Source organism: Phaenicophaeus curvirostris, chromosome 20, assembly GCF_032191515.1.
Source record: "Phaenicophaeus curvirostris isolate KB17595 chromosome 20, BPBGC_Pcur_1.0, whole genome shotgun sequence".
NCBI lineage: Eukaryota > Metazoa > Chordata > Aves > Cuculiformes > Cuculidae > Phaenicophaeus > Phaenicophaeus curvirostris.
This window is the reverse complement of record NC_091411.1, coordinates 3294908-3322064: the sequence shown is the minus strand read 5'-3', so window position 1 is coordinate 3322064 and position 27157 is coordinate 3294908. Positions and strand designations below refer to the sequence as shown.

Genomic DNA, 27157 nt, shown 5'->3' with positions numbered 1-27157 from the left:
TTTCACACATGGCAAGGCTGCAGCCAGAATTTCCAGCAGGGTTTTGTACTCCGGTTATGAGTTTGGCTGATCTCTTCTGGCTTTCCTTTCTGGGGCTTGGTCATCCCAAAGTTGGTCCCTGCCTTCTGCAGACTTCCAGCAGTGTTCCTGCACAAGCACCAATCCAGTCTAGACTTTTTCCTTCTTCTTTTATCCACTATCGCACCAATCCCACACTCAAAGCTGCTGCCAGAATCTTGGCTGCCTGCTCCCATCACAATCCAACTTTCCTGTAAGTGACTGGTGAGACCAAAACACAAGAAACCAAGACTCACAGCAGCAAGAGGCTGGGAATTATCTATCACCTTTGTGTGCACATTTAAGATGGCTGATTCTTATTAGCAGATTAAAATCATCCTACTTCAATAGTGAATGCGATTTAACATTAGGAAATTTTTGCTTCTTTATCAAACTACAGGGAGAAAAAGAGCATGATTCTATCTGTGTGGTACCTTAGCACAGCACAGGAGCTCAGCTCCCATCTCCTTTATAAGCGCACGACCTCCAGTGCATTACACGGAGCACTGCTGGCTCCATAGTGCACCTGATTCCAGGTATCTCCTCAGCACCCAGTGCATTTCCAAGAGCAAACAGACAGTGACAAGAGAAGTTCAGCACTGGTGAACACCAAGTCCCAAGCATGATCTACCCCTCCGAGACAAAGCTATAGGAAATCTCTCACTATATCCATAACCCAGCTGTTAGACATATCCTGCATGCTCTTGGGTCTGAGATGCTCTAAAAAGCTGAGAAGTCAGAACAGACTCTTTGCCATGGACAAGACTGTGGTGGCACGTTCCTTCACTCCCCCTCTAAGCACCGTTTGCTCTATCATTATTAATTTATTTAATCTATTTGCTCCTCATTTCCCACAGCTCTGCTGGAAATCTAATAACGCAGCACACCATGTCCACCTCTTTGAAAATCTTGAGGCTCTGGCCACATGCTGTGCTCCCAGAGAGCTGTTCTTGTGCACCATGTGTGGCATCAGTCCCTGGTCTGTTTTGCAGGCACTGCTCTTGCCCAGCCCTGGCTGCTGGCAGCCCATGTTGGAACAAAGTTTGTCCCTCAGACACAACAGAGAATGAAATGTAAATGAAAAACCATATCAGAAACGTGTGGTGTAATTCAGAATGGCAAAACAAAACTTTTCCTTGTCCTTAATCCTCCTGTTAACACAATGTAAGGAGAACATTTCAGCCAATTTTCCTCCCTTTTTCCAGTCTGCTTGCACTTTTGCTGACTGAATAGTTTTGTACTTCAAGATGTTAATTCAGAAGAAGGAGAGCTGATAGACACACACACATGCACGAAGAGGAGACTGAACCCATCGCAAATCCCCTCGGGTCCTTATGCTGCAGGCTCCCCAGGACACATAAACATCACTGTGAACAAACCCTTGTTTCTGCTCACCCATCTCTGTAACTAGCAATCATGGATTTGTGCTTTAGTACACTGGCTTCAGGTCAGTGTTAAAAGACAGCACACATCATACATTAGGTGTGTCAGGAGAGAAGCAATTTCAAAGACACCTTCCCAGAGTCTCCCAGGCTTTGCTACTGCATTTGCACCAAAGTAGGTGGGAGAATCGCACCTTAAGACAGGCAAGAGCATAACCTCACAGGAAACCACAATCCTGAGCAAAGGGCCAGCAAAACCCCACTTAAGTCATCTTTAAGCCTTAACTGCCAGGTTTGAGTTTCCTGAAAGTGTGGAGGCTCTAGAACCCAGGAGAAACCTCACAAGCAGGAAACAAGCCAAGAGGAACATTAATCCAAGTCTCTGAGGTGTGATGATGATGCTTCATGCTATGTATTTCCCTTCTGCTTTTTGTTTCACATTCACCTGCACCTTTTCTTCACCTTCCTGGAGGGTTTTACGCAGGAAACCATCTCAGTATCCAGGCAGCAAGTGCTAGTCACAACCAAACTCCTCCGAGGAACATCACCTTTGATTCCTTCACACGCAGTTGTGAATGATGAAGACCAAGTGTCAATGGTTCGATCTTTATAGATAAACGCCCCCAGAAAGGCACATATGGCCTCTCCAAGCAGTTGGGTCAAACAGATCTCCTCTTCCCCTACAAGCCTCAACACATCCACCATCCCACCAACAAAACCATGCCCAGGTTGGGCTGGAAATGGAACAACAACTATATCCTAACCTTCCATTTCTGTATCTTTACATGAATCAAGAAATTCAAAGACACTAAGGGAAATGAAAAATACCAAGCGAATCATAAGCTATTCTGTAATTCAGTGAAGGTAAAGTTCCAGTTGGGATCCAATTTAGGGTAGACTTATATTTTGTTTGAACTGTTCATTCCTACTTGCAAGCATATTAGGTTAGGCCCAGTCCACAGTCTTTAAATACCCACTGGACACTAATATTTGACAGTAGAAAACAGAAGAAACATGAAAATCTCTTGCCATTAAAATCAAAAGAGAGTGAGTGTACACTTTGACATTTCTCCTTTCCTGCGAGGAGTCTGTGTTTTGCAAAGCAAATTCCACCATGTAGCTTTGAACTCCTGTAGAGAAAAGATAAAAGGTGAACACCCAGCTCTTTGAAAGTCAACATCAAGACTTCTGCCAACTTTAGATGAATCAGGTTTGACCCATGATTTTCTGCAGGAGAACTGGGACCACAAGTCACACTCCTCAGCACCTTGGAAGCTCATCATGTACCTTCACTGCAAAGGCAGGGCTGCACCTCACAGAGGGATACAGACCACTTAGCTCAAATGGTGCTGGTTGTTTAATAACCACAGCAAGGAGCTCAAAAGCCTTCCTAATCCACTGAGTATACAACAAAAAGCACTGAGCTCCAAGCTAACCACAACTAGAGTGCTAGGTCTACCATAACTGCCTCATTGGACTCCACACAATGTGCCTCTTCTCTGCTTACAGGCTCTGTAATGAAAGCTTCTGCTTAACATAGTAAAAGAATTGTTTAGATTGGGGAACTCAGGGGCAGGCACAAGAATTTTCAGGCTTCTCTCACTTTAGAAAGGTGAGCTTCCCATGGGGAGCAGGACTGAATAGAGGAGAGTGTTTCACGAAGGACAAGAAGGTTCTTGCATGGGAAAAAATGAAAATTATTCCTGAGGAAGAGGAAAACAGAAGTTGTACCATTGCCCCTATGAAAGTTTTATACCTCCAAACAGCCTATATTAGCAATATGCTAATCACTGCCATTCACAACCACTAAGCATGTAAACAAGATGATCTAAAATACCGTTGTTTAGTGATCAGGACTCAGATCCCAGAGCACCACAGTTTCTCTTGCTGAGCATCTGCATTATTTCCTTCCACTTCTGAATTTTTCCCCAATACAGAGGCTCAGTTTTCTCTACACGTTCACTTGCCATGAACTTGGAGCCATCGGTGGAATTGTTCTCCTCCCTCAGCAGTGCTAACATCCTCAATCTCCAGCAGCCACTGGTCATTGTCAGACATCTATCCTTAAAGCACGATAACAAGTGAAGCATGATAATACTTAGCCTATCAAAATACTTTATGGGAACTAATGAATAAATTTACATAATGGTCCCAAGAGATAATCTGATCACCAGTTACTACTTACCTCACTAACAGCTCCCTCGGGTACAAGCAAAGTGGATGCAGCAACCCTTGCTGTCTCACATCACCCCCAACCCCAGCGTGATGCCCCAAATGAACGCTACTTACAGCAGAAAGTGCCTGTCCTGAGCCACAAGGCCCAGAACATGTCAGCACCACCAAATTAGGACCCAGAATAGCCACGTCAGCCCAGTGCAGGAGCTGGTCCACATTGCTGAAAGGCACAACCCCTGTCACTGGGCCAGCCTGGGACCCAGTCCCAGAAGAAGTTGGGTTTGCTACTCTAGGTCATGTTGGACTTGAGCAGCATCGCTGCCCAGAGCAAGCTGGTGCTCTAGGTAGGTTTTCCCTAACTTTACAGTCCAGAAGATGTTCTGCTCATATTTCAGGGATCTGTGATCTGCCTGCACTGGATTAGACTGAAGAACTGTTCACAACACCGGACTAACTGTGACACTGTGTCCTCCCACACCAAGGAAAACAGTTTAGTTACTCTATTTTTAATGCATTCCCAGATCACGTTAAAGTCTTGAATTAGCAGGAGGAAAGTGCACTCCATTGCTAGAGGAAAGGTGCTTCTCTGTCCTCAGGATACAGCAGCTTTTCTAAATTGCCTGTTGCTTCCTTGGACATTTTTGAGTCAAAACAGGCCACAGCTGACAAATCTGCAGCTTCACAGAAGGGCTTGTTAGGAGCAGTTGCTCTGATGCTATCTTGTTGCTGATTCAGGAAGGAGTTTTCCCCAGCTTGTTCCTAAAGCATTTCGCCCAATTGATGATTCAGACTTTTTTTTGCTTCAAGCATAAATCACCTTCCAGATAAAGCCTTGCTAGAAAGCTTTCATTGGCCCCAATTAAAATGAAGCTCTGTGACATTATAAAGAGTGGATCAGCAAGGAAAAATTGGGCTGAGATTTGTGAATCTGTATTCTCCCTGCCCTCCTAATTCCTCAATTTATCACAGGAGGAGGAGTGAATATTCGCGAGGTAGATCACTTGCTGCAAAGCCTTTGCTGCTATTTTTCTCCAAGTCTGTAGGCAGGCTGCATCTGGACTACATATAAAGTCATCTCGGTCCTTTGGAAATGACGAAATAACCCTTCACAACCAAGCTATTACTTTGGAAAACCCTGAGTCAAACCATCAACCACAAGCACGTCTTTCTTGGACATCATTTTGCATCCAAACCTTCCATTTGCCTGATGCTGCCACTGACTGACTTTTCATTTTCAAACCTGCTTTCAGGACAGAGCCAACTCTCTCCCTTGGTTAAATCAGTGCTGAACTGTTTACTCTGAGACTCATCTCAGCCATCATCACTGCAAAGAAAAAAATCCTAACTCTTCTGAGCACCCCACAGAAAAGGCTGTAGCCGGAAAAGAGGAGCAATAACAAAGTCCTGTTGATGCAGGGCAATCAATCAATCACCATTTACCAGAAGGAAATGAATGGCCCATTAAGGAAGTGGTCCCTACTCTCAGCTTCCCCATAATGAGTCCTAGACTGCCAGGCAAGGAAGGGATTTCAGCCTTGAGAATGGACCCCAAGTGGGGCTGTCTGCTTTAACATCAAGAAGGGAAAGGGTTTGCACAAGCAAGGCAATAAATCTACCCCAAGCAAAGCCAACATTTGGCAACGGGCACAAAAAGGGAGGGATGAAGGAAGGGCTCTACTGAGCCTGAGGTACAGCAGCATTCCCTGCTTTCTAGTTAGTTGGGGGGGGAAAAAGCACCAGCCTTTTTCCTTATTAATGCACAATCACAGTTTACACAAGCCACATCTTGCCTCTTGTGGTCCCACAGCCTTTTGCAACTCTTAATTAAGCAACACACTGAAGGTTGGTTCATAGCTCAGCTGCGATCAGTGACCTGCAACAGGGGATTGATGGATTCCTTGAGGAGACATGAGGCTGGGGCTGGCAGGGAAGCTACTTCCACCACTGCAAAATTTTCCTGGCCAAAAACACTCTCCCCAGTGTGTGGGGAGAACACAAATGGAGAATCAAAGCTCCCTGAACAAGTAATAACCTCTGAAACCCGAGTGTGGTCTGAGCCTAAATATGCTGGCTACCAAGGAGTAGGACCTTAACACACGCTCACTTACCCCACCATTCAAGTTCTGAGTGTAAGAGGCAACATCCTTCACCTTCTTCCAGCAGGGCCCTAGCTGATTCAGGCAGAATTAATGGGCTGGAAGGACAGACTGGGTGTGTTGCTGTTACCTCTGCATAGTCTGGAAATTGCATCCACAAACACCCACCATGCTGGGGTTTCAGTCATTGCTGCAGCATGATTTGGGCTCTTGTTTTTTTGTTTCATTTTTAAATTTGATGAACTTCGAGTGGGCACAGAAGAAACCAAGATGAAAGCCAAGCGACCAAAAAACAGCAGATGACTGAATCTATGAAAAAGTTTAGGGCTGCACAGAGTGGATCTTCTCCACCCACCTCTTTTCTCAGCTACTAACCTGCAAAAGCACAGCCAGCTCCTCAGCGAGCAGAGCAGCACAGGGAGGGGGTGACACAACATGCAGGGCAGGACCAAGGGAGAGGGGCAGAGGTGGCTGCTGGCACTCGTTACAGGAACACTATCTGCCAAGTGGTCCCATAGCATGACACGCTCACCCTCCATCCAACAAGAAGACCTTCCAGAGACTCTTGTATCTGTCCGAAACATGAACCCACCAAGCATTAAAACCTAAGCCAGGGTCTCAGACAAGGCTTGACATTATACAATAAATCTTCAACTTCCTCTCCTCCAGGCATCTGTTTCCAATTAGATTAATGGGCATCTAGAATGATACTATAATAGATTTCAAAGCAACCCCCAGAATCAATAACCCAATAGTAAGCTCTGATTTTTTACATGTGATACAAAAGGCAGTTTGAGAGAATATGACCTAATACACCACATATTGATCAATCAATTCCAGCCAGGATGCTAATGGGCTTTTCTTACAACAGTTGGCACTAAAAGGAAGGAGCAGGATTGCTGAATGAGAATGGGAGAACCTGATTGTGTGATGAAGTTTCAGGGACAGAGGAGGGCATGCTGTGAGGAAATGGGCCCTTCTAGAGATCACTTTAAGTAGGCAGAGACTGGAAAGAAATGGAGGAACTGAGCAATGAATGGAGAAGGTAATAAATCACATATATTGGCTTTAAGACACAGCAGCATTGTAGCTTGCAATTTACTGAGGTTGATATTAATAATACTTCCCTGTTGCTACAGAAACCCTCACAGGAAGGTCTGCGAAAGAGCCCAGCATGGGCCTAGAGTTTATAATGAAGTAGACTGAACATTTTGTAATCCTACTGACCAGTGAAATCATCCAGAGGCATTATTAATGCCTACCTTTGTTATTTTTCCACACTGGCTAAGACAGCGTGGGGTAACTCAGATCATCTTCACATGGCTGTCAGATTTTCCTTCCTTCTGCAGTCAATGGAAGGAAATGGCCAACGTAGCCATACATTGCTAACCACCACCACTCACTCTCTCCTTCCTGCCCCAGTACTTGATAAAGTCCTTTACTACCATAGACGATGGAAGTGCAAAACAGCTGAATCATCCTCCAGATGCAAACCACAGCACTTTACACCCACTGTAGAAACCTGTGAAGATCAAAGCAAACCACAAAGCCGTGGAGAACAGGTCTGCAACAGATACACAGGTCCCTTACTGCTCCCAAAGAGCAACAGTCACGCTTAGCAAGGAAATACGATACAGATGCTGGGAAACAGCTGAAGGACTCTGTTCCCAGCCTGTTAGCAAGAGTTAGGTGTTTGCTTCTCAAGATAGGACACCTCAAAAGGGTAGGTATAAATTACAAATGAGAGCATTAGACTGCCTGAAAGCCAGTGGAGTCATTCAGTTGTTATTAACTGGGTGAGGATGCCCTACTCTTCGTAAAACTGGAAAAAGTAAAACTGACTTTGAGTGACTGTGATAGTCGTGGCCCTGGCTGGCAGGATGCACAGACAACAAAGGCCCTAGTGAGGACATTCAGCCTGGTGCATCTCTCTACAGCCTCAGTCATGCTAGGTGTTAAGGATGACAGAAAAGGCCTTATAAAATTATACTAGAGTTACAAAACTGGTACTGGATCTCAGTGCTAACATTCAGCTAAAGCTATTCACTGAGTTAGATTATATATCCATGCACTGGCCCAGGCTGCCCAGAGCAGTGGGGGCTGCCCCATCCCTGGAGGTGTTCAAGGCCAGGTTGGATGGGGCTTGGAGCAACCAGATCCAGTGGGAGGTGTCCCTGCCCATGGCAGGGGGGTGTTGGAACCAAATGATCCTTAAGGTCCCTTCCAACCCAAACCATTCTCTGATAAATTTGATCATGACGCGCAAGAGAGGAAATCTCCAGGTACAAAATATTGAGTCACTGGTTTTGCCATCCTGTATTGTGCAATTTGATAACTGATATTGGGACAACCATGAGAACATGCTCCTACTCACCCATGCATCCTACATGAGAACACAACAGTATCATGGAGGGACGCTTACCACACTGGCACAAGACATTATGTTGCAGCTAAGCAAGTCTGCAGCCTCAAACCACCACAGTGGTTCAAAGGCTCTCACGGGACCTGCAGAACGACCCTCAATAAAATGGAAACAATCTTCCAAAAAACCAGAGTGAGGTGATAATCAATAGGGGGAAAATGCACAAATCAAATGAATTTTCGCCAAAACAAATTCTTCCAAACTAACACAGCAACCCCGGAATCTTATAGCCCCATCAGCAGACTCACATTGTAGAGGATGTCGGTCCATCCTTCCATGGTGATGCACTGGAAGACGGTGAGCACAGCAAAGAGGATATTGTCAAAGTTGGTGATGCCGTAGTTTGGCCCTTGCCAGTACTCCCTGCAGGTTGTCCCACTCTCACACTGCCTGGCAGGAGGTTCCTCTCCACAAGGAAAATCTCCCACCTCAGCATCTGCAGAGATGAACAGCAGGGGAAAAAGTTACCAACTGAAGCCAGTCAGCAGCTGTTGCTGCATCCTCCTTGCACCACTGCACGAGCGCAACTCACGTTTCATGTTTCCTTGTGCCCCTATGGGCATGCAAAGACTTTACACCCATACAGTCATTTATATATTGCTGTGTTCCAAGAGGCAGTTTAGTAGCAGAGTGGAGCAGAGCCATCCCTGACGTGCCCATAATTTCTAGTTTGCCCCAGTGTTCATCTGTGTCATATATGAGAAACCTCACAAAAAAAAACAAACACTGAGGTAAAAGGAAGGACCTGGGAACAGTGCATACTTCAAACACTGTGAGTCAACAATACACCCTCATACAGCCCAGTTAAGTGCTAAATATTGGCACTATAACATTAAGGAATAAGGGCAGGTTCTTCACCAGTGGCTTAAGCAAAAGCTACTTGTGAATAGCCCCAGCGTCATGCAGATACAGATGTTAAACCACAGCTGCATGAAGACCCTCTGCCTTCATCACAAGGCAGTAAAACCACAGCAGCCTGCAAGGTGGAACAAGAGCTCCAGCTCCTCCATAATCTCTATGTTTCTGCTCTAAATGGCAAGGCTGTGGAGTGTAGGTTCACATGGCAGGGAAAGCAAACAGTCCAGCTGCCAAGCTCATCTGCAGCAGGAGTGGATTTTCTGGAGTCCTCAGCTCAGAAAGGACAAGCATCTGTTGGAGTGAGTCCAGAGGAGGCCACAGAGATGATCTGACAGCCAGAGAAGCTCCCATAAGAGGACAACTTGAGAGAGTTGGGGTTCTTCAGCCTGGAGAAGAGAAGGCTCCAGGGAAACCTTACAGCAGCTTCCAGTACTGAAAGAGGATCTTGATCAGCAGAGATAGGATGAGGGGGAGCAGTTTTCAACTGAAAGAGGGGAGGCTGAGATGAGATCTTAGGGAGAAATGTTTTTCCTGTGAGGGTGGGGAGGCCCTGGCCCAGGTTGCCCAGGGAAGCTATGACTGCCCTATCCCTGGAGGTGTTCAAGGCCAGGCTGGATGAGGTTTGAGCAACTTGATCAAGTGAGAGATGTCCATGGCAGGGGGTTGGAACTGGATGGGCTTTGAGGTCCCTTCCAATCCAAACCATTCCAAGATTCTATGATTCTCTGCTGAGTATCTTTTCAGATCCAGAGAAAGCAAAGTGGGATGAGTCTGCCTTGGTTAAGGGCCACAAGGGATGGCCAGAAGGTTAGCCAGCATTTTCCAAGGCCAGCTGTGAAGTTTGAAGCTTTGCAGCCCTCCAGAGACATTACAAGCACCATCAGAGAGCAGTTTGGGAAACTAAAGTGCTGGGTTTTCAAAGTAAATAAATATCTTAAGTAATATTCCTGTTTACACAGAGATGCAATTCGGCAAATATTAAAGGTTTTTTTAAAGTGACGCGTTATGGTAATGGAGCAGCAAACTGCACAAAATCAAATCCACTGGGGGAAAACAAGATCAGTACTCACAATAATTAGGAATAATCATTCCATAGAGCAAAGCCTGCAGGAGGTAAAACAGGATTGTCACTGTGACTCCAGGATATGTGCATGTGTGTGATGTGTTTTCCTGTTGACTCAACACCTTAACACTGAGCATCTCTCTCCATATGGGTCACCACAGGCTTTCACAAGGGCTTAGTGAGAGCAGCCTGCAAAAAGAAAATTCCAAATCTGGCACTCTCAGACCATTTGTTTTGTGACTGTGCCTTAAAAGAGAATCCAGTATTATCACCGTTTGTTGTCATGTGATGCTCTGAATGTGCAATGCACATCTGTTGTGAAGGGTTGGGTTTTCCTTTGAAAAAAATAGACCAGAACTGGTCCCTACTCCCCTGGCTGGGGAAGACAGCAAACAGGAAAGTCTCAGGGAAAAATAGGAGGCCAATGTGATGCCCTGTTCTTCTAGAGGAGCTTCAGGGCTGGGTCAGCTGCAGATGGTGGCTGCTAAAAAGTAATCCTGTGTCAGCAGAACAGGTCTTTATGGAGGATGCAGGGAGAGGAAAACAACTCAGGCATCACTGGAACACGAACTGCCATTAATTTTTACCTATTTCTCATTAAAACAGAGAACTGTTTCCACAAGCTCAGAGCTGTGGCAAAGGCCCTGAATCACCATTCTGCCATATTTTGGTCTCCAGCGTCCCTGTTTGTTGCAGTTTATTGCTGACCCACCCACGGCTACTGGATTAGCAGGGCTATAGCCAACACTTGCTGCTGACACCTTTACTCAGAGGATACTGAAGTAACAGCTGGTACCTCTCACATGGCTCCTGGTTCCAGGAAAAATCCCAGGAGTTCATTCACTTTGGGGATTTGGAACACAAAGAAGCATGAGCAATGCCTCCTCCCCTCTGACAGAGTCGTCTTTTTAATGAGGGGCTCACATTTCCACACAAAGCCTTTGAAGCCCGTGGTATCAGTTCTGGGCTTGTTAATGCACCTCTTTGGAGATGATGAGCACTTAGGTTTTAAAAAGCTAGGCTGATGGCTTTGCGGGATGCTCTGCTGCTCTGCTCACAAGGGACCCCAGTGCCAGGAAATCTCACCACGCTCTGTCTTTCCAGAAACACCATCGGGACATTTCCCACCGAGTAGGTGGAATCGATCCCTCTAATTCATCGATCAACCAGCCTGTTAGCCCGTAAGAAAAACAGGGGCTGGTGCCTGTAAACACAGGCACTTTTATACACTGCCCGGTGAGAGGATTCAGAAGAGGTGAGCCCAGACACGCTGCGTCCTCCCACCGAGCTGCCAGGTGCTGCAATGCAGAGAGATGCAACACACAACAGTTTTTCGGCTGCTCTCCCAATTCCTAGCTGGGAGCCACCTAGCAAGGAAGAGTCACTCACACACGACATGACACGTGACACGAGTCTGTTCTCAGTCCCCAGCTTGGCACAGAGGTCTCTCAGTCATCGCTGATGTCAGAGAACGGTCTGCAGAGAACGCAAACATGTTGGGGGCTTATTTTGCCCTTTCAGTTAACTGGTTTCTGAGGACAGGGTGAAAAAAAAAAACCACCACCTCTTCTTGTTACCCCACTGGCTAAAGCCAGCCCATTTTTGAAAGCCTCAGAGCTCAGCCTACAAATGACGGATGCAAAAAATCTCCTACCTTGGGTGCAATTTAACAGACCTGAAAATGCTGCTAGAAAATGAAAACCTGTTCCTAATTGCTTTCTCCCTGCCATCTCGCCAAGAATGCTTCTGCTCCCCACACACAGGTGTTGTCACCGTTGTTGTTCCTCCTCTATAATCACTGCAGCACCCCAGAGACAGCAGGCTGAGACCTGGTCTGCTTGGCACGAACACACGCATCCCCCCACCCCGCAAAAAGATTTTCCTCTCTACAAATCCAGCCAAAAAAATTCATTTCTTCGAGGAATTGTCCTGCCTCACTCATAAACCATCTCTAAACACCTGATAGTCTTTTACAAGTCATGTTACATCCTTCTAATGTGATGTAGGAACACAGGCAAGGAAACAATTTCCCCCTGCTTTTGTGTAAACTGAATATATTAAACTGTTGCCATGTTGTTGTTAGAAAGCGCTCTGAAGGATGCCCAAAGATTTGGCAGGGATGTTGTTATTACTATTTGAATGCATGTAAATAAATCAATATTAAGACCTATTAGTGATAATCACAGAAAATACACAACTGTGTTTTAAAGACAGTAAATTGTACCTTAAATTGCAATCTTCTGGAGACAAGAACAGTATTTTCCTCTGTGAATAGCCCAGATAAACAACATGTATCAGCACTGCTACAAAGGTCACATGGGAAAAAGTGACTTTTTTTTCTTTTATTAAATAGGGATGAGTTCTGAGCTATGGACAAGCAGTTGCCTTTGACATGACCACCAGTCCCACCAGCCAAGGGCCTCTGGTCATTAATCCTCCCCACCTCTGTCTCCTGGGGTTTATCACTCATTCACAAGCAGGCACTCTACACTGCCTGATTTCCCTTGCCTTGCTCTGTTTGAATGACACTTTTATCCTTTCAGCATCAAAGGACTTGCCTTCCATCTATTGTCCTTCTTCATTTTTTGGTTGCTCCCAGTCTTTCCAATCTTCTTATTTTTCACACTGACCTTCTCATACCCCTACAACTTGCTCCAGAAACTTTGCAATGAAATTCAGTGTTAAGCAGCTGTTCATAGAGCTAAAACCAGTGGAAACGTAAGTGGAGACCAAGGAATCAAGAAGACAATAGCAAAAATCCCATCCCTTCAAGCTGGAGCAACAGGAACGGGGTTCTGCTATTATACTATGAAAAACACTCCCTTGAAAGGCGGCCCTAAGCACCTTTGTCTCACTCTTGTGTAGACTAAGAATGACACATGAGCATCAGGGGTGTTGTAGTGGTATAAAAGTGAGAGGAGGATCTGTCCCAGCTCACATAGGGTGAGCACAAAAGCCTGTGAAGTCTTAATGTAAGGGAATAAAGAGGGAGAGAATGCAATAGACGTAGAAAAGGAAAAGGAAAAGCAATGTAAGAGCAGGACAGAAAGCATCCCAGTGAGATGAAGAAGGCTAGAAGCATCGTTACGGAGAGGACTAGAAACATTGTGTTGACACACTGGGAGGGGAGCAAAGTTTGAAGCTTACCTGTCTCGTTCGAGAAGCAGGTTTTATGGAACTTCCCCATGTAAAATTCCAGCCCGATGATGGCAAACATCACGATGGCGAAGAAAAGGAGCAGCCCAATCTGAAGCAAGGGCACCATGGCCTTCATGATGGACTTGAGGACAACCTGCAAGCCTGTGGGGACAAAGAAATACATGCAATCAGTGAGGGAAGGAAAACAAGGGCTAGGGGGGGTGGGGTGAGGTAGGAGAGAGGTGGTGCCTAAGGGGGAGTTTAGGGTTGGCAATAGGAAGCAATACTGCTTTTCCCATGGTGCTATGATAAAGGTGTTACAGCCACAAATCACTCAGAGTGTGAGAGACATAGCCAGGAGAGTTATTTTTTCATTCAAAGCTCTTTTGAGACAGAAAAAGGACTTTTCCTGAGACCGGTGGAGTCCCAAAACTCATCCCAGAACTGGACCAGGTCCTTCAGGCAGATCCTGCTGCAGCGTGGACAGAGCAGCAGAGCTGGACACTGTGGTATCCCCTGTCCTGGGGAGGGCAGGGAGCGCTAAGATGCATCCCCCTTCGCAAGGCAAAGGAAAGCCTGTCACACCTGCTTCTGGAGAAACAAAACCCAGTCTCCAAGGCTATCCATCCACAGTTTTTTCACTGACACTAGAACTCATTTTCAATTAAAGCTGGGGAGAGATAAAGTGAGAGAGGCTGGAGAGATGGAGGTGCAGATAACGTCAAGCAGACCTGCATAACAAAAAAAAACCTGCATAACTAAAAATACTCAGTGATAAGTAGCAACTGAAAGCCACCTTGATGGCCTGCCCTGAGATTTGGAGAATGAAGTATCAGCATTGTCTTGCCACCTTGTACAGCAGCACTAAGGTCGATAGGGGTGCACGCAGAAAAAAAAAGCATGAAAGGATGGGAAAAGTACTGAGAGTGTAGAAGAAAGCAGATACCAAGGTTCTGTAGGAATACACTTCAAGGTTGCACGTTTACTACAGGAAAAAAAACCCCACAGCACAAAGCTTTGACAGCATCACTAATAACATGACAGCAAATAAAGCTCTGTGGGACAATATTGTGCTGATCCGGGATGCACCACCAAGTGGGAGAGCACGTCCCCCAGGTCAAATATGCAACCCACACCGAGACAGGGACATCTCACATCTCTGGCATCCTTTGATTGTCACGGCCACAACACCGTACTGCCTTGCGCAGGCAAGATGTCCATGAAAAAAAAAAAAAGCCAGCAGCATCTGGTTGGACTCGATGATCCAGTGGGTCTCTTCCAACCTGGTTATTCTATGATTCTGTGATCTCCTTATTTGAGACCCTGTTGGTAAATGACACCTTTCCCAAGCCCAGCCAAGGACCATTCCTGCATGGGAATTCAGGTTCAAGCCCCGCCCATGAACGAACGCTGACTTCAGGAAGTTTTGGTGTTGTTATTGCAAAGCATAACCCCTTGCTGGATTTCTACAGCACCAACTTTTCAGTTCCAAAGTAGGCAGGGAAGTGGCAGAGCTGCTGCTCCAACCCACAACTCAGGAGGAGAGGACGCTGCCTGGCTCCCAAGGAGTTAATGCAGAGAAAAGTGGAGCATCCCACAGAGCAACAGTTCTCTGTCACTGGCTCTTGCTAGAGGGAAAAAATCTCTCTACTGTTCCACATTCAGAAAAAAATACATTCCTGCCAGTGATCCCCTGCTAGCAGGCAGAGCAGCTGGTGAACAGTGACAACTCAAAAAGGTGGGAAGCAACGATGTGAGAACTTTGATGATTTCAGGACATCAGGGAGGCATGATGCACCTCATTGCTGGAGCATTCAGCCCCTCCACGTTAGCATGTAAATTGTATCAATTCCTATTGAGTAGGCAAGAACAATCACTATCTGCTCTTTCCCTTCGTTTTTGCCCCTTATTAAGGAAGTAAAATCCCCAGTGCAAGATGCTCAGCTGGTAAAAACTGTCAGAAGATCCAGCCTCAGGGGCAGGGCCCAAAATCTGCAAAATTTAGGTCTCAGGTCTTCACATCCCAGAGAATTAACTCAACCCCAAAGGCAAAAAGAGTCCTAGGACAAATCATCTGCAGATTTGGAAGCACAGGTCTGAAATTGGCTTCTGTATGCAACGTGGGATGACAGAAAATCAGAACCAGGCAAAGGCAGATGCCACAGACCACAAAGAAGCAGGGGAAGAAAATGTCACTCAGAAAAACATGGAACATCCCAAAAGCTATAAAACACCTCTGGCTGCAAGGATGACATTATCAGAACACTCACTTGGGATTCCTGACACAAGCTTCAGGGGTCGTAACACTCGGACAGCTCGCAGAGTCCGCAGGTCAAAATCAGTCCCAGCAGTTGCTAGAATCCTAATTGTAAAAGGGGAGAGAGGGGAAAAACTGAGATTAAATGTGCTTTCCAAAGCATGAACAAGTGTCGTGTAAACCCAGCAAATAGTCAAGCTGCTTTAAAGTTTATACCTGTGACTGTATTGCAGATCATGTCCACTGAAACCCACCAGTTCACGTGCACATCCAGAGCTGCTGAGCCTCGCTCACGCTTACAAGAAAATCCACGATACCTGCCTGCTTATGAAGCCATTTGCACATAACGAGCAGGCCTGGCTCTGGCCGTGAGAAAGAAGCACCCTGTGCTTATAGGAAAGTCTACACCGTTTCTCAGGAGGCAGCAAGCAGGGAATAAAGCCCTCGGTTATGCTAGAAATTACCTGCCAGAGCTTTTCCCTGTAATGAATTCCGAAATCCCTCAAGCACCGATGTATTCTGTTTCCTAATATCTGAAGCAGTTTCCAGTTATACAGTTTACTCTATGCATGCAAACCTCAGTTTTGTTCAGAGCACCTTGTTTGAGAAGAATATTGAAAGAGCAGGGTGCAAGTATTTCCTCTGAGGCGCTCCAGTAACTCTGATAAGAAATAAATGATTCTGAAGCATTTAAGCGCTCCGCACAGAAAATGAAATTGCTTCACCGTTTAGGGCAAAGCAAAGGAGGAAACAATGTCACAGTGTCCACAATCATAGAATCATGAACCTTAAAGCCCGTCCACTTCCAACCCCCTGCCATGGGCAGGGATATTTCCACTGGATCCAGTCGCTCAAAGGCTCAACCAGCCTGGCAATTAAGCACCCAGGCCCAGCGAGCAGCCCACGCCAGCAAACGGAGATGCTCCAAGAGGCCCAGAGCACCCACAGCGTGCACCTGTGATTTATCTGCCCCCACCAAGGAGCCCTTTTTCTCAGTTCATGATTACAGGCTGCTCAACATTCAGCAACGTGGCCAGCTACCATAAAAAAATACAAGAAAAAGCAGAGAATTTCAAATTCGGGTGCTGCTTCTTCGGCAGCCCCCGGCAGCAGGGCGGTGAGTTCCGAGGTGGGGGGGACTTTGTGAGGCGGTGGGAGCTTCCCGGAGCCGGGAAAATCCCAGACAAGCCCAGGCGGGGCGGGGGCCCTGCCGGCCCCACAGGCCGGTCCCGCGGGGCCTGACGGGAGGGGGCGGCCCCGGCGGCCACCGCGGGGGATTTAAAGGATCCCCGGGAGCCCCGCGAAGGGGAGCGGGGCAGTTGGAGCGGGCGGGGCCCAAAGAGGACCTAGAGACTAGACAGGAGACACCGAGGACCATGGTGGCCACCCGGCAGAAGGTTAAAGCTGCTCCGGGTGCTGCAGCAGGCAGGGTGGATGCTGCCGCCCAGCCAGAGCCACAGGGGGTGCAGCAGCTCCCCAGCCCCTGGGCTGCAGGCAGGGCCCCCTCCCACACCGGCTCCTGCCTCTGGTACTGGCTCCGCTGGGGAAAGCTGCACCTGAGTGGGGGACTCCTTCACATGGTGGAGGAGGGAAAGAGGCTGAGGACCATCAGGGAGTGTGAGAGGGAGATAGACCAGTGGAGCAGGGCCCTCTCACTAACTCAGTGGCTGCTGGAGCTGGTGTGTCCAAACACCATCCACCTGCAAACTGCAAGGTTGGGGGAACAAGAGATGGGGAATGGCAGCAAGTTCCTGCCAGATGAAAGAAACCTGCTCCCCTCAACCAGACAGCAAAACCCCAGATCTCCCTGGTGAACAACTACCAGGTGCTGCAGCTGGAATCTAACCCTGAGGATGATGGTTCCCACAGCCTAGAATCCTTCCCTAGGCTGCACCATCCTCAGAAAAAGATAAAAACATCCTCCATCAAGAAGAAGAGGAAGGCGATTGTTGTAGGGGACTCCCTCCTAAAAGGAATGGAGGGACCCATCTGCAGACCGGACCCGCTCCACAGAGAGTTCTGCTGCTTACCGGGGGCATCAGGGAAGGAGGTAGCTAGAAAACTTCCTTCCCTGGTCCACAAGACAGACTACTATCCTCTGATAGTCCAAGCTGGTAACGATGGTCTAGCAAACAAAAAGACCAAGACCATCAAGAATGACTTCAGGGCCATTGGGAAAATGATGGAGGGCTCTGGGGCACAAATAGTATTCTGCTCCATCCCAAGGCTAAACAGAGAGGAGCGGGAAGCCAGGAAGAAGAATTCGATCAGTGCCTGGCTCCGAGCCTGGTGTGAGGAGAGGGGCTTTGGCTTCTTTGATCAGGGGGTGGCTCACGCACCCCCAGGCTTTCTTGCTAAGGATGGGACACGTGTGTCTCCTAGGGGGACTAAAGCCCTTGCTAGAAACCTAGCTAAGCTCATAAATCGAGCTTTAAACTAGATGTGAAGGGGGAGGGGGTTGAGCCCAGGCTAGACAGGAATGAGCCTGGACATGGGGCAATGGTGATTGGGAGAGGGTGTGCTGGTGAGGACCACCAGTACCTCACCACACAGAAAGTGGGGGAGAACACACCCTGGGGTGCTAAGGGAGATATGGGCACTCTGGAGCTAGCTACTCCAGTTACCAGGCAATTGGGAATGAACTCTGTTCCCTCTAAGAGGGCTGAAGGTTCGGCAGCTCAGCTGAAGGGCATTTACACCAATGCACACAGCATGGGGAATAAGAAGGAAGAGCTGGAAGCTGTTGTAGGGCAAGGAGCCTATGATGTCGTTGCCATCACAGAAACGTGGTGGGACGACTCATATAACTGGAGTGCAGCTATGGTGGGGTACAAGCTCTTCAGGCAGGATAGGAAGGGCAGGAGAGGAGGCGGGGTAGCCCTCTTTGTAAGGGAGGACTTGGACACCATTGAGATGGATTGTGGTGATGAGGAGATTGAGTGCCTGTGGGTTAAAATCAGAGGAGCCCACCAGAAGGTAGATTTTGTGATGGGAGTCTGTTACAGACCACCCAGCCAAGGAGAAGCAGCTGATGAGCTCTTCTATAAACAGCTGGGGTTAATCTCTAGATCAGTGCCTCTTGTTCTTGTGGGAGACTTCAATCTTCCTGATATCTGCTGGGAGTACAATAGAGCAGAAAGGAAGCAGTCTAGGAGGTTCCTGGAGTGCATGGAAGACAACTTCCTTGCACAGCTGGTGAATGAACCAACAAGGGAGGGTGCCCTCCTGGACCTGCTGTTTGTGAACAGAGAAGGCCTTGTGGGGGATGTGGAGGTAGGTGGATGCCTAGGACTAAGTGACCATGAGATGATAGGGTTTTCTGTTCTAGGTGAAGTGAAGAGGGTGGTTAGTAGGACAGTAGCATTAAATTTCCAGAGGGCAGACTTTGAACTCTTCAGAAGGCTGGTTGACAAAGTCTCATGGGATACAGTACTTAAGGGCAAGGGAGCCCATGAGGGCTGGGAGCTCTTCAAAAAGGAAATCCTAGCAGCTCAGGAGAAAGCCATCCCCATATTCTGGAAAAAAAAGCTGGCAGGGGAGAAAGCCAGCTTGGTTGAACAGAGAGATCTTGAGTGATATCAAGAAGAAGAGAAATGTTTATGGGCTCTGGAAGAGGTGACAGGCCTCTTGGGAGGACTACAGGAGGGAAGTGAGATTGTGTAGAGAAAAAATCAGAAGGGCTAAGGCTCAACTAGAAATCAGATTGGCAAAGTCTGTGAAAGATAACAAAAAATCCTTCTATATATATATAAATAATAAAAGGAGGACTAGGGAGACCATAGAGTCCCTATTGGATGCAGAAGGAACAACAGTGACAGGGGATGAGGATAAGGCTGAGGTACTTAATGCCTTCCGGCATTGACCGGTACTGTCACCTCTGGCCTGGACAGGCGCACGCTCTCCTGGGTGGAAAACTGGTTGGCTGGCCGGGCCCAGAGAGTGGTGGGAAATGGTGTTAAATCCAGCTGGAGGCCAGTGACAAGTGGGGTTCCCCAGGGCTCAGTACTGGGTCCAGCCCTGTTCAATGTCTTTATCAATGACCTGGATGAAGGAATTGAGTGCACCCTTAGCAAGTTTGCAGACGACACTAAGCTGGGTGGAAGCATGGATCTGCTGGAGGGTCGGGAGGCTCCAAAGGGATCTGAACAGGCTGGACCACTGGGCTGAGACCAATGGCAGGAGGTTTAACAAGGCCAGATGCCAGGTCCTGCACTTGGGGCACAACAACCCTGTGCAGCTACAGACTAGGAGAAGTCTGTCTAGAAAGCTGCCTGGAGGAGAGGGACCTGGGGGTGTTGGTTGACAGCGACTGAACAGGAGCCAGCAGTGGCCCAGGTGGCCAAGAAGGCCAATGGCATCTTGGCTTGGATCAGAAACGGCATGGCCAGCAGGTCCAGGGAGGTTCTTCTCCCTCTGGACTCGGCACTGGTGAGACCGCTCCTCGAATCCTGTGTTCAGTTCTGGGCCCCTCACCACAAGAAGGATGTTGAGGCTCTGGAACGAGTCCAGAGAAGAGCATCGAAGCTGGTGAAGGGGCTGGAGAACAGGCCTTATGAGGAGCGGCTGAGAGAGCTGGGGGTGTTTAGCCTGGAGAAGAGGAGGCTGAGGGGAGACCTCATTGCTCTCTCCAACTACCTGACAGGAGGTTATGGAGAGGAGGGAGCTGGCCTCTTCTCCCAAGTGACAGGGGACAGGACGAGAGGGAATGGCCTCAAGCTCCACCAGGGGAGATTTAGGCTGGACATTAGGAAAGAGTTTTTTCACAGAAAGGGTCATTGGGCACTGGCAGAGGCTGCCCAGGGAGGGGGTTGAGTCACCTTCCCTGGAGGTGTTTAAGGCACGGGTGGACAAGGTGCTGAGGGACATGGTTTAGTGTTTGATAGGAATGGTTGGACTCGATGATCCAGTGGGTCTCTTCCAACCTGGTTATTCTATGATTCTATGATAAATGAGACATGTAACTCTACTACATAAAATGTATTGTGCAGGATGTCTGGCAAACTCAGTAACAGAGGATGTGGCTGTGTAGAGAGTGCTCCCAGAACAGATACACCCAGCTAAGAACCCTGTCCTTGACTTACTGACTGACTTAACACTGCTGCCAATGGGCCAGGGAAGAGCAGGATCAGCATTGCTGTGCGGAAAGGGCCAGACTCCATCAGCAGGAGGTGCTGGAGATCCGCAAGAAAGCATGCTGAGATGTTGGACGGCAAGAGAGGCAGCAGCAAGCCAGGACCTGAGGAGGAGAGTATCTATTCTACAGAACACCTGCTCCTATATTTTCTTGACCAGAAAATTCACATTACATCACCTCTACCAATGCAGGCTGAGCATAAGCAACAGGAGACAGTTTAAACCAAGAATCATCACCTGCAGAGGCTTCTCATTTAATCTTCTGCACCCATCCCAATGATTTCATTCCTCTTCTCCCTTCCTTCCATCCCCACAACTTAATTGCTCACTTATAAACCTCTGCAGCACCTATAAAACTCTTACAGCGCACACTTCAAAGTCAGAAGATAATCTTCTACATCCACCTTGGATGTTGCCACTAGCAGCACAATTAGTCTCCAGTGAGCCAAGATGGATTTGTGCTGTCATCAGGCAGAACCCCGATTCCTGGTACAAGTTGAGAGAAGATGTAGTTGATATACTCAATGTTTTGTTTCTAAACTCAAAGAGAAACTGAGAGTGAGTGGGGGCCAGCCTCAACTAGCCCCTCCCCAGCTTTCCTGGAGCCCCTTTCAGTACTGGAAGCTGCTCCAAGCTTTCCCCCAAGCCTTCTCTTCTCCAGGCTGAACAACACCAACTCTCTCAGCTTGTCCTCCTATGGGAGGTGCTCCACCCCTCAGATCATTTTCATGACCCTTCATCAAATCTTTTTTACTCATATGCTGCTGTGGAGGATCTGGGCACACATTCTGTCAGCCCAGCAGTGCTCAGGACTGCTGCACTCTTTCCTCACTCTCATGATATCTTGGGTAAATGCTGCTTTTTGTATCACCACCTCCACTAACAAGCCCTAACTGACATCTGTTCCCAGAGACAGAGGCCAAATCTGTGATAAACACTTGATAACCTTTGTTCTAACAAAGCCTGGAATAAATTATAAAAATATCGTATTCCTTTGGGTGGAAACAAAAGCAAAAAATGAAGGTAAAGTTCCTTTCCTGAACGTCATACTAACATAAATAATTAGCAATCCATTTCTTAAAGCACCTCAGAGCTCAGGATTTCTGTGTACCAATTCAGCAAGACACATTCTCATAACAATGCTGCGCTTTTCAGAGCTACTTGATAACAAATCTCCTTAGCAAAGCCCTGGCCAAAGAAAATGTCTTGAAACTCCTTCAAGCTTAGCTCCAGATCTCTAAATCCCAAGGATCAGAGCATGAAAAAACTAACCCTGGTCCTGAGGATCATCCCCAACCTTCTTCTTCTCCTCCTACCTTAAAGGCCGTTTAGTGGCTTTATTTCAGCTTTTCCAGTTGACCTCTAGGGGAGCAGGGGACAGAGGTGCTTTGCATCTCCCCCAGGGCAGGAAGAGGACTAGAAACACAGGAGATGTCCAGAGTGAAAGCCACAAATAGATAATCAACAATACAGGGTTTCTATACCTATCTATTTTTAGAGGAGCAACCACACCTCGGGTCCAGCCTAAACAAAGAGCAGCCGGTGAGACCATGTTCAACACACAGGTCATGGAGTGCATTTTCCACCTGGTCTCCTGACATCACCATCTATAAATCACAACAGAGGTGGCATGAGATGTGCAGGAGAGAATGGGAACTGAGTGCAAGTCCAGCAGCTTCAGCGTTTCTGCTTGCAAGCAGATAACATACAGCCACGGCAAAATGCAGCAAGATTAATAACTGAGAATGATTAACACCTCCAAGGGGATCTTGCTCCTGGACAACACTGGTGTGAGGCAGGTTCTGCTAAAGGAGGAATTGCATAAATTGTGGGACGTTTTAATGTAACCTTTCCATTTCTTATAAAACGCTAGTCTTAGAAAGTAAGGGGAAACAGCTATTTCTTCACAGGCTTTATCCCAAGCACCCACTCCTAAGAACCGAACTAATCTCTTCAGAGGGATTAGAAGAGAGGCTAAATATTCACCAGACAGCTTTCCTCAATGAAAGACAAAACTAGGCAGCAGTACAGCAGCTGTTTTATGAAAAGAAACGGCAATCTTCACTTCTTGCCTACAGGTTCAACTTTACCTAACACAGACAGCATCGATCCCAAAATTTCTGACAGAAGCAGGAGCACAGAAAATCCCAGGAAGTTTTCCCATTCCCAGAACCCAACTTTGGACACAAGCTGCTGGCATTTAACAAGCCCCAGTGGCCCCTGGGAAATGGAAACCAGTGGCGGGGGGGGAATAAATAAAATAAATATCTTCATAAATACTGGCTGAGCAGTTTAAAGATGTTTCTCCCATTTATGGTGATCTGTGGGCTGTCACCTCTACCTGTGCTCCCTGCTAGCTGTGACCCTTGGCCACTTGCTCCTTCCCAATTCCTCCTCTGCTGTCCAGAGCTGGTGAAGAAGGTCCCTGATCCCAGGGGATTGTCATCACCACCACCAGGATCACTGTCCCAGTGTAGATAGCAACCCAAGGGGAGAACCTGCACAGTCCTTCTGGTCTCATGCCATTGTGGAAACACTTGGGAATTTTACAGTAGAAATTAAGTGGAAAGAAATAATTCTTAAATGAGATATTCTATGGAAAATATACCTTGCCCTCAAAAAAAGGCCAGTAAAATTAATCATAAGGAACTGATTTTTTTAACTGGAGTTTTCCCTCCAAAAGCATACGCCAGAGCATTAAAAATTTACAAAATATATATTCTCCATGTCTTTCTTTTTCCCCTGAAACCTTTTGCTGTGGGAAGCTGCTCTGCCTGCTGCTTTCCTGAATGAATGAAGCGTTTTAACCCGAAACCAGTACTCAGCGTGCTTCTGGCTGGAGCCAGCAAGACTTTCCAGAAGCAGGAATACCAGCAGCCCACCAAACAGTGCATGACAGCCAGCAGCCTCACCACGTACATCCCAGCCTTTGAATAAACATTGTCTACTTGGAAACACCAATTTCTCCAGTGTCTGTCCTCCACAACAGCCAGGGACCATCCATCTAGCCAGAAAAGCTTGGGACAAGCAGAGGTGGCCACCGAGACAGAGCTTCCTATCAGGGAAGCTGCTGCCCAAGTGAAGGTCTGCCAGGACTGGGTGGAGGAGGGCACAAGATCCACCTAAACAAGGTGAACTCCAGTAGAGTCACCCAGACAGCAGGTGGAGGACTTACAGAAGGAGAGGAGCAAAGTCATGATAGATTAGGGAGGAAGAACAAGAAATAGAGTACTATTGGAGGCACTACATGAAGAAATATCAGGTCCTCATGGCACTGGCCTCCAGGGATTACCAGAGCATCCACAGCAAACAGACAGGACCGTGGACAAGGAGATGCCATGGTTTCTGGTACTTAACCCTGTTTCCCTGTAGGTACAAACCATCAACAGATAACAAAGTCTTGGCAGCAGATCAAACCAATGAGCAAGACGGACAGCGAGAAACCACTCCGGTTGCACGCGCTATAAGCTGCAAAAAGATGTAACGAGTGTTGGTAGTGGGTGTCTGTCTGCCGAGAGGCACCTCAGCTGCAGCACGAATCAAAATGAGTATTTTTCACCTTCTTAATTCCAAAGCACACACTGAAGGCATCGATTAGCGTTGCACTGGTGACAGTCTGCCTCACTTCCTTGCTTGGCATTTGAGGGCAGGTCAGCAAAGGCAACCAGCCAAGGGGTGCCTGTGAGCCAGCCCCTCAGATGTGGGCAACCGTTTTGTTAAGCGCAGCAAGCCTGGCTTGTGTTTGGACTGCAGCAATATGCCTCGTTCTCCCAGCCACAGCACAAGTCTGCATGTAAGCAGTGACTGGAGCAGTTGGAAAGATGCCGCCTTTCACTCGGTTTGATTTCATGGTGTGTGAGCTTTATCTTGACAACCAAAGGCAGAGTCGACACCAGGTCTGAGCTGATAAGTCAGTCTGGCGTTCTAATTGCAACGTTTAATTTATGGCCTTACCGGGTTGATCTTTTGGCTCCACCACTCCACGTTGCTGACTTCCCCACCAGCTGTCTGTAGTCCCTCTCACACAAAAGGGCACGGCTTGCCAGCTCTCTGCCTCTCCTTCGGATGACCAACACCAAGCCTAAGCATTCAAGCAGATACCTGCATATTGCATCTAAGCCTGCATCTTCCCTGCAAAGCACACCCACAACACAACGTCCCAACCATTCCCCTAACACCAGCTTATTCACAGCAACTCAGGCTGATCCCCTTGCCCAGACAAACCTGTTTGTTTCAAAACTGACAGCAACCATCAAAACAACCTCACTGTGGTGAAGGATAAACCTCTCTTTAGCTGTAACATGAAGGCAACAGAGGAAAAAACAAAATACACTGAGCAAATAATGATATACAACATTAAAGTGTTGCTCTGGCTCAGAAGCCAAGCAGCAAATTCGTTCCTTGTTCTCACACCAAAGGGATGCATTTCTGAGCCTTTTGTAGCCAGTGCTATATTTACCACCAGCCTTCACTATACGAAGAGTCACCAGGTCACAAACGCAAACGCTCCTCTTTGCATGGCAGAAATGCTCCAGAGCCCTGGGAGGAGATGCAGCAAAATGAGAGCAGAATCGCCTCCCAGAACCACCTGCAACCTACTTTCCTGCCTGTAATTCCTGAGCCAGACGTCAGGGAGAAGAGCATCCATAGAGACATGGTCCTCACTACAGCGAGACACGCAGCAACCCAGCAGCATGCAACACTCCAACAAAACGAATGAGGTTTTGCAGTGTGCAGAGAGCTGAGCTTCTGCCTAGGATAAAGGAAGATATTTTGGTTATAAGGCAATTACTTAAATAAGTTCTTCTTGCTTCTAAGCCAGAAAGACATGAACATACCACATCGCAGAATAGAAAAGGCAGCTCGTTGACAATAAGCTGCCAGAAAAATACATGTGTCCAAAGCGTTTTAGTGAGCGCACACTGGGAAAGCAGAGCACACAGGAGTTAAAACCATCCTGCACTTCATTGTGGCTGGAAAGTGGGTCATACCTTGAGTCTTGCTACATTAACATTACAAAGGAGAGATGGCTGCTTTCTGACCTTGGAAGTAAGCATCCCAGTATTTTGTTCTTGGTATCAGAGAATGCAGAGGGCAGGAGCCCGGAGCCTAGAGCACTTTCCTGGAGATGTCTGGTGTCACACATCCCAACCCTTGTGTACAGGCAAGCTAGGGAGGGTTTACAGCTCAGTAGTAAACAAGGTTCTTAAAGTGGAGAGGAGAATTTCAGGGTCAGCAAAATTGTGAGTGTTTTTATTTTATGAGGGAGAAAAAAATGAGAGAACAAACAAGCATCATTTGGGGTTGTTTCATTTGTCAAATTCTAAAAAGATATATTTTGACTTTTAATGTGTTTTCCGTTATAGTGAAAGCAATTCACGTCGAGGCTGCAAATATTTTTTTCTTGATTTAAAACTGCCATTTTCCTGAAAGATCCAAACCCCCACATCCTGTGTGCATGAAAAAATGTCACCCAAACCAGACACTACATCTCCTTGCTCTGCCAGAAAGCCAGGCTGAGCATGACTCTGCTCTCTACTAGCTGGCAGTTCAACACTGGGCAAAGGGCACAGGACAGCTGGTAAGTGGATGGGGGAATGTAATTTTTCTGCCAGGTGGGCTAGCAGGGCAGCACTGACACTGCAGGTGGTACAAGATCTGAGTCACTTAAAGCACAACTCAACCCTTCATCCTTACAGTACTGACCGAATGAGAGCCTCTTTGCCAGATGCCCTGGGAGTGCTGACGGAATCTGTGTTGTTTGGAACCAGAACCACATCGCTCTCTGCAATTTTGGCTGGTCCCCAAAAGTAGTTGTTCATGAGTTGAAGAGAAAATGTCATCACTATCAAATTACACTAGTGTTTAAAAAGCCAAACAAAACAAAGTGGTTTAGAATAGAGCTCAGCCTTCCCTCCTGGGGTGCTGATCTGGTGTTGCTGGAGCTGGCAGGAGAGGGTTAGGGAGCAGCAGCTGATGAGGGGCTGATACAAACGAGAAGGAAAATCATCTGTCAGTGCTGGGTAGCACATCAGTCTGGGTGGAAAGCAGGCCTCTTGTTAGATTACTGGCTTCAGGGCCTTTCTACACCCTCTTCTTTTCCACAGAGCCACCAACTGAAACACGTATTAGCTTCTAGAGGGAGAGCTTAGACCGATGACCTTTGTCCAAGTCCATCCACTCCTCATCCTCATCTCCAGGAATGATCACCTCCCTGATCCGCTTCTGATCACAGCGTTCCAGGAAATTGCACAAGAAGTTGACCGTTCTTTAACACTCATTGCAGAAAGAGCCATCTTGCTCTTTCCTGATTTGCCATGGTGAGTTCCTACCTGTGACTGCATTCTGAAATGTTGGTGTACAAGCAAATAACAATGCACCACCTTGCCACTGCATCACTGAGTGCTGTAATAATCTAGAGAGGGGCAGGTAACAAGCAAAGATAAACAGCTCATGCAACAAAACAACAGCCAAGAAGGCAGCTGCCACATTTGCATACTTTTGGTGTCTCATCCAGCACTGAGCCAGCTAAGCCTCACTGGCATAGGATGAGAACCGGCAAGAATGGATCAACAG

At 47.3% G+C, this 27157-nt stretch overlaps 1 protein-coding gene across 20 annotated transcripts in view; it reads right to left on the bottom strand.

Annotated features, from left to right (window-relative positions):
- CACNA1B (calcium voltage-gated channel subunit alpha1 B) overlaps nt 1-27157 on the bottom strand; it is a 317979-nt gene that overhangs the window by 190679 nt on the left and 100143 nt on the right. For all 20 annotated transcript variants that reach the window (XM_069872974.1, XM_069872988.1, XM_069872975.1 and 17 more), the window contains 3 exons: nt 15462-15553; nt 13201-13353; nt 8381-8568 (listed from right to left, as the gene is read on the bottom strand). In XM_069872974.1, coding sequence (XP_069729075.1) covers nt 8381-8568; nt 13201-13353; nt 15462-15553 — 433 coding nt within the window. The remainder of the gene's footprint in view (nt 1-8380; nt 8569-13200; nt 13354-15461; nt 15554-27157) is intronic.